Source organism: Ascaphus truei, chromosome 11 (genome assembly GCF_040206685.1).
Source record: "Ascaphus truei isolate aAscTru1 chromosome 11, aAscTru1.hap1, whole genome shotgun sequence".
NCBI lineage: Eukaryota > Metazoa > Chordata > Amphibia > Anura > Ascaphidae > Ascaphus > Ascaphus truei.
In genome coordinates, this window is record NC_134493.1 from 54,735,717 (window position 1) to 54,743,837 (window position 8,121).

At 52.1% G+C, this 8,121-nt stretch overlaps 1 protein-coding gene across 5 annotated transcripts in view; it reads right to left on the bottom strand.

Annotated features, from left to right (window-relative positions):
- CCNF (cyclin F) overlaps positions 1-6,754 on the bottom strand; it is a 28,355-nt gene extending 21,601 nt beyond the window's left edge. For 3 of the 5 annotated variants that reach the window (XM_075566405.1, XM_075566407.1, XM_075566404.1), the window contains exons 1-2: positions 6,647-6,754; positions 515-669 (exon numbers count right to left, since the gene is read on the bottom strand). In XM_075566405.1, the coding sequence (XP_075422520.1) occupies positions 515-669; positions 6,647-6,731 (240 nt within the window). In that variant the 5' untranslated portion in view covers positions 6,732-6,754. Of the gene's footprint in view, positions 1-514; positions 670-5,757; positions 6,306-6,646 lie in introns of those variants that run through there. The other 2 variants (XM_075566408.1, XM_075566409.1) reach the window with 2 other exon arrangements.
- Between the last annotated feature and the right edge of the window lie 1,367 nt (positions 6,755-8,121).

The following is an 8,121-nucleotide window of genomic DNA, read 5'->3' on the forward strand; positions in this document are numbered from 1 at the left end:
GAGGGGGGGAGACGGGCGGCACAGAGGGGGGGAGACGGGCGGCACAGAGGGGGGGAGACAGGCGCGCAGGGGGGGGAAGACGGGCGGCGCAGAGGGGGAGAGACGGGCGGCGCAGAGGGGGGGAGACGGGGGGCGCAGAGGGGGGGAGACGGGGGGCGCAGAGGGGGGGAGACGGGGGCGCAGAGGGGGGGAGACGAGGGCGCAGAGGGGGGGAGACGGGGGCGCAGAGGGGGGGAGACGGGGGCGCAGAGGGGGGGGAGACAAGCGGCGCAGAGGGGGGGGAGACGAGCGGCGCAGAGGGGGGGGGGAGACGAGCGGCGCAGAGGGGGGGGAGACGAGCGGCGCAGAGGGGGGGAGACGAGCGGCGCAGAGGGGGGGGAGACGAGCGGCGGAGAGGGGGGGGAGACGAGCGGCGGAGAGGGGGGGGAGACGGGCGGCGCAGGGGGGGGGACAGCGGCGCAGAGGGGGGGAGACTTGCGGCGCAGAGGGGGGGAGACGGGCACACCCTCCTTACATCTCGCATGGATAGGATGTCCACAGCTGGCAGGCACTCCAGGATATACAAGAGGACATCTTCCGGGAGGCTGAGTAGTGTCAGTAACCGCGGGCGCCTTTTCACCCGCCGTCTGGGAGGGGCGGAGAAACATTTGGAGCAGCGGCAGTGAAGGGCTGAAAGGAAAGAGAGGGGGAAGAGACCATGAGACCGGGGCCTGATCGCTATAGGATTTAGTGATGTCAATCTGATGGCCCGGCCACAGCGCCCGCCAGGGGACCGAGAAGAGGTAGAGACAGACCCCTTAGGCCTCGGTCCCGCTGCGCTCGTTGGCGCGGGCGGCAATGTAGCGAGTTCCCCACCAGCAGGGGAATCCTCGCGAGCCGGTCCCGGTCCCCACTGGCGGCACAGCTGACTACACGCTGTGGCTCGTCAGCCGCTAGGAGACACAACAGAATGGTGTTTCCTAGCGTTGACGCGTCACGTGATGTGGCTGTGAGCCAATGGGGAGGGGAGGCTGCGGGAGGAGGAGAGGCTTCCGGGAGCGGGGAGGAGTGTGGAGTGAAAGCAGGTGCGTGCCTGTCTGTGTGTGCGTCTGTATGTGTGTGCCTGAGTGCCTGCCTCTGTCTGTGTGTCTGTGTGTGTGTGTGTGTGAGTGCGTGAGTGCCTGCATGTGTGTGTGTATGAGTGCGTGAGTGTCTGCCTGTGTGTGTGTGTGTGTGTGTATGAGTGCGTGAGTGTCTGCCTGTGTGTGTGTGTGTGTATGTATGAGTGCTCCAGCCCGAGTCCGTGGAGGGAGGGGGGGGGGGGGGGGAAGAGTAGCAGCTCCCTCCTGCAGTCCGGGGAGGGGGGGGAGAGTAGCAGCTCCCTCCTGCAGTCCGTGGAGGGAGGGGGGGAGAGTAGCGGGTCCCTCCTGCAGCCCGTGGAGGGAGGGGGGGGGGAGAGTAGCGGGTCCCTCCGCTCAATCCACGCCCCCCCTCCCTGTCAAACCGCCCACCTCCCGCTCCGGCTCCCTACAGACCGCATATCGCGGTCTGTGTATCTCAGCGCACCGCCTGTCAGCAGTGCGGGTGCGCTGACTCTGGGAGCGGGGCCTTAGCCTTAACCATGTCACTGCCATTAGCACGCTTTGCTCCTAGGTGGAAGTGAAGAATTCTCATTTTTCTACTTTTCGCGGTTTCCGTCAGTCTGTGTAATTCTAAACCTGTCCGGTATCTTTATAAAATGAATTATACAGTCCCCATCAGGTCTGGGTCTCTAGGATGCTCCGCGTCGGGACGCTTCGCCGCGATGTCTGCTCCTGTGCCCGACCGCTGCATGTTTAAAAGTCCCACATGGGACCGCTACACTGTTTAGACAGGCCGCTTGGACGCACCATCTTTAAAATATCCCGCAAGGTTGGGTGCGCAGCGGAGCAGACATCGCGGCGAAGTGTCCCATTCCAGCTACCATTAGCCAAACAAAACTCACAAGGGAAAAGTCTGGATTAATACATTATAACGTACCCTTATTTACACATTACACATTCTATGTACCATGCTGTATAGTTTGCCTCACTCCAAAAATATTTAAAGTATGTGCTTTGATTACACAAGGAAAGGGTAGAAGCATTAAAAAACAAAAAGGACATTTGAGTGGCTAAGTGCAGCTGAGGTTTTAACTGCTCTGCCAGACAGATCAGGTGTTAGATCTGATTAAATCAGAATGTAAGAAAAACAATGCAGGCAGAGCACTCAATGCAGGGGGGGTCAGGCGGGGTAACTGTATGTGAGCACATATTGTAACCACTGCACCAATACACTACTAACCCACCCAGACACAGATTGTGAAACCCACCCACACACAGTGCCAGCCTGGGCATCACTGTGTCTCAGGGGCATCACTGTGTCTCAGGGGCATCACTGTGTCTCAGGGGCATCACTGTGTCTCAGGGGCATCACTGTGTCTCAGGGGCATCACTGTGTCTCAGGGGCATCACTGTGTCTCAGGGGCATCACTGTGTCTCAGGGGCATCACTGTGTCTCAGGGGCATCACTGTGTCTCAGGGGCATCACTGTGTCTCAGGGGCATCACTGTGTCTCAGGGGCATCACTGTGTCTCAGGGGCATCACTGTGTCTCAGGGGCATCACTGTGTCTCAGGGGCATCACTGTGTCTCAGGGGCATCACTGTGTCTCAGGGGCATCACTGTGTCTCAGGGACATCACTGTGTCTCAGGGACATCACTGTGTCTCAGGGGCATCACTGTGTCTCAGGGGCATCACTGTGTCTCAGGGGCATCACTGTGTCTCAGGGGCATCACTGTGTCTCAGGGGCATCACTGTGTCTCAGGGGCATCACTGTGTCTCAGGGACATCACTGTGTCTCAGTGTCTCACACTGCAATTCCAGTAATAGGCTTGTGCTTTTATCTGACTCTGTACACGACAGCTCCTACCAGGGGCGGCCAACTCCAGTACACAAGGGCCAGGCTTTAAGGATATCCCTGCTTCAGCACAGGTGGCCGTCAGTGGCTCGGTCAACGACTGTGCTGAAGCACGGCTATCCCAACCTGTTGGTGACCCTTGTGGAGTTGGCCCCTCCTGCCCTAGTGCAACTCGTTTAAAACTATCTGGTTTAACCCTTGCACTACCATCGAGGACTGCCACGCATTGCGCTCGGGGGACAAATGAAACCCGGATCCAGAGGGGGTCAGTCACAAACCCGAAACATGGCAGACCTGGCAATGCCACCCTGTTGTACCTTGTGAACGCGTCCCTGGCACTAACCTTCCCATTGACATTGATCCCCATGCCTTGCAACACAAGGCTGATCACAGGGGCTCATTATACATTATTTTCTCTACAATATTGCACTAAAAAAAGCCAACAGGTTATTATACTAAAATAAATAAATCACACAAACATGTGTTTGTATATATATACACACACATATAAAAATGTAAATAAGATCACACGTGATCTATATTACCAGCACAGCACTAAGGGCAAAAAATGATTTTATTGCGCCCAAATTGCACACACCCAATGTTTCAGTCCCCAGAGGGTCCTTCATTTTAAGGAGCGATATATAGATATTACACACACAGAAATATGAAAGCCCTTTGAAATTAGACATAAAACAAACTTTAACAAGGATTGAGCAAAATTATAATAACGCTGATTTATTAAATAATTAAATTGTATTAAGCTTTGATCCAAAATTGCTCCTACAACCTACACGTACTGGAGACCAGCAGATTCATAAATGCACTTGAATTTTGTTTTCCATTTTAAGAATTTAAGTTAAAAATATATATCTATATAAATAATTACACACACACACCACCCACCTATTTAAATAGCTGGTCAGATGGGCTTTAAAAAGCCATGCAGCAGCTCCCTTAACCCTTTACAACCCCCTACAGGAAATGTGCATTGAGCAATGCTATGTGGAGGCCTGAGTTGGAAGCCTATCTCCTCCCACCTATATATGGCCAGTTACTGGCTGGCAAGTAGTTTATTTTCAAAAGTAACCCGCCCAAAACCCCTAATGAGCCCCCCTCCCCTTACACCTCAGCCATTTAAATACAAAGCCGTGCAAATAAGAGACACAAAGTGAATTAAACCAGCAGACTATACAAGGGACAGGGACACAGGGTACTTGGGGCCTGAAGTCAAACCCCCTAAAAAGATACTGTGGAATTTAAAGAGAAGAGATCTGGGTCATTTGGGGTTACAAAAAACATTAAAAAAGTAATTTCAGGTGCAAATATATATATATATATATATATATATATATACACATACATACACACACGAAATTAGACACAGATCCTATTAACAAGTAGGTTATTAGTGTGGTCTGAGGGAAAGCCGGTTTGCTGGCTGGAGGGGAAGTTTATTTTTGAATTCAAGTGAAAATGAACAATTTCATAGTCCTGGCTTTTTATCATTATTGAAAACCCACATGAAAAATCAGACTATTTGCCATGAACCCTCCCACAAACTAATGGGGAGCAGAGCTGGGGGAACAGAGGGGTCACCGTCCATCAGCACAGTAATGAATGGGGTAATAAAACAGCCCCCGGCGTATTCAATGCCCCCCTGATCTGACAGGAGAGGGGCTTCTATGAATAAATGCGCATACAGATCTCAATCCCCCCCCCCCCAACTTTGGAGGGAGATTTAAAATCCACAGAGCAGGAAGTGACTGACCATAGGGTCAGAGAGTGAGTGTATATTATATACACACACACATACACACGACAGTGTGTAGAAGCTGCTCTCAGAGTGATTTGGGAGGGAAATATGTGTGTGTGTGTGTGTGTGTGTGTGTGTGTGTGTGTGTGTGTGTGTGAGAATGTGTGATGGTGTGCAGCACTCACGGTGATTTGGGAGGGAAGTATAGATATGTATATATGCGTGTGTGTGATGTGCTGCTCTCAGGGTGATTTGGGAGGGTAGTGTATGTGTGTATGTATGTATATGTGTGCTGCTCTCAGGGTGATTTGGGAGGGAAGTGTATGTGTGTATGTATGTATATGTGTGCTGCTCTCAGGGTGATTTGGGAGGGTAGTGTATGTGTGTATGTATGTATATGTGTGCTGCTCTCAGGGTGATTTGGGAGGGTAGTGTATGTGTGTATGTATGTATATGTGTGCTGCTCTCAGGGTGATTTGGGAGGGAAGTGTATGTGTGTATGTATGTATATGTGTGCTGCTCTCAGGGTGATTTGGGAGGGAAGTGTATGTGTGTATGTATGTATATGTGTGCTGCTCTCAGGGTGATTTGGGAGGGAAGTGTATGTGTGTATGTATGTATATGTGTGCTGCTCTCAGGGTGATTTGGGAGGGAAGTATATATGTGTGTATGTATGTATATGTGTGCTGCTCTCAGGGTGATTTGGGAGGGTAGTGTATGTGTGTATGTATGTATATGTGTGCTGCTCTCAGGGTGATTTGGGAGGGTAGTGTATGTGTGTATGTATGTATATGTGTGCTGCTCTCAGGGTGATTTGGGAGGGAAGTGTATGTGTGTATGTATGTATATGTGTGCTGCTCTCAGGGTGATTTGGGAGGGAAGTTGAGGGATCTTCCACTGACATAAGCTGGGAACAGACGTTTAATCGTGAAAGTGCACAATTCTACAGCACATTGCACGTCTACTATGTGTATATACATATATTGTACACACACAAATATATATATATAATTTATATATGAGTATGCGTACGCATGGCGAGTGCTCCTGCGGTGACAGTCACACAGCCAGTGGGTGCCACTTACCGCCTCCCTTCATCCTGGTGAGGTAGTTGGTTGGGGGCCGGCAGGTGTCGGTGCGGCCGCCTCGCTCGCTGCTCAGCTCTCCCTCTGTGCCAGGCTCAGGGCCGGGACTCCTCCCCCAGGGCCAAACCCCGCCCACTCGACACGAGATCACGCCCACCGACGAACTCCCAGCGTCGAACAGCAACGCCCACACTGAACTCCCAGCCCCATTACCCGGCGGCCTACCCTCCTGCCTCGTCCAATCAAAGCCGAGGCCGGCGTTTCCATGGCAACTCAGACGCAGCGATCCCGCCCCGCGCTCCTACGTCACGGCCCGCTGGAATCGGGCGGTTAGCCGCGGTAACGCTACAGTTAATACTGTTCATGAATGCGTTCAAATAAAGCCTTGAAAGGAGGGACGCTCGCCGTGGCTTATGCGGCAGCAGTTGCCGCAGAGTCCCTTTCCAACGCCGCTCTCCCTGGGTTTGCCCACAACAAACATGGCCGCCGATGCGCCACCATTCCCTCCGGCGTCCAATACGCGTCGCCACTGGCCACGCCCACATAGCCCCACCCACAATTCCCATGAATCGGCGGGGCCGCTAGTATTTTTGAACCGAGCCAGAAGGCGTTGGGATTGGCCAGGAAAGGGCTGCGTCGGCATGCGGGATGACGTCAGTGAGGGAGTCAATGACGGAGAAGGCGGATCAGTGCCCAGGGTCACCTGAGGACTGCGGGGAAAGCAGCCACGCGCTATAGGCTGGGCGCGCGAACAAATTCGAAACACGCCGTGGCTCTGATTGGCTGGGAGGCGGGCGCGAGCTCTTTAAACCAGAGAGGGCGTGGCCCACTGCAACGTTTCCGTGTTCCTAGTTGCCACGGTGACGGGCCTACTGCAGAACAAGCTCACCTGAAGCCTGGGAGCAGTAGCTTCTTGTGTTCACAAGGCAGCAACAGGTTCTGCTGCTGAGTACAATAATAGAACATAAAGTCATTATACAATATTAGTGAAGTTAATAAGAACAGTAATAACGGATCCTCCAATGAAATGTGCCAAATTAATGTTAAAACATGTATTTACTTACCAAATAAATACTGACATAGCAAATAATGTACACTATATTTGCTACTTCAGCACAGGATAGAGGGACAGTGTAAGTATGTGAATTAACCAGAGGTTATCCGACAGAATCCGTCCCGCAAAGTGCCGTGAAATAGTCAGAATATCGGAAAGCGAATCCCATCTGCAGCCGTGAGTGTCGGATAATCCATTCCGACGTCTGATAATGCGTGCCATGGAATGCATTATGACGCGCCGGGTAATCCTTTCTGGCATCGGATAATGCGTTCCGTGGAATGCATTATGATGCGTCAGGTAATCCATTGGAACATCAGATCATTAGTTTCGCGGAATGCATTATGACACATCGGATAATCCGTTCGTACATCGGATAATGCGTTCCGCGGATTGCATTATGACCCATCGGATAATCCGTTCGTACATCGGATAATGCGTTCCTCGGATTGCATTATGACGTTTCGGGTAATCTGTCGGATATCGGATAACGCGTTTTGTGGAATGCAATATGACGTGTCGGATTATCCGTTCGTACTTCAGATAATGCGTTCACGCGGATTGCATTATGACGCGCCGGGTAATCCGTTCCGTGGAATGCATTATGACGCGCTGGGTAATCAGTTCGGGATTCGGATAATGCGTTCCGTGGAATGCATTATGACGCGCTGGGTAATCAGTTCGGGATTCGGATAATGCGTTTCGTGGATTGCATTATGACGTGCCGGGTAATCCGTTCGGGCAATGGATAACGCGTTCCGCGGATTGCATTATGACGCGCTGGGTAATCCGTCGGACATCCGATAATGTGTTTCGCAGATTGCATTATGACGTGCTGGGTAATCCGTCGGACATCCGATAATGCGTTCCGCGGATTGCATTATGACACGCCGGGTAATCCGTTCGGGTTTTGGATAACGCGTTCCGCGGATTGCATTATGACGCGCTGGGTAATCCGTCGGACATCCGATAATGCGTTTCGCAGATTGCATTATGACGTGCTGGGTAATCCGTCGGACATCCGATAATGCGTTCCGCGGATTGCATTATGACACGCCGGGTAATCCGTTCGGGCTTTGGATAACGCGTTCCGCGGATTGCATTATGACGCGCTGGGTAATCCGTCGGACATCCGATAATGCGTTTCGCAGATTGCATTATGACGTGCTGGGTAATCCGTCGGACATCCGATAATGCGTTCCGCGGATTGCATTATGAGACGCCGGGTAATCCGTTCGGGCTTTGGATAATGCATTCCGCGGATTGCATTATGACGCGTCGGGTAATGTAGGACATCGAATAATGCGTTC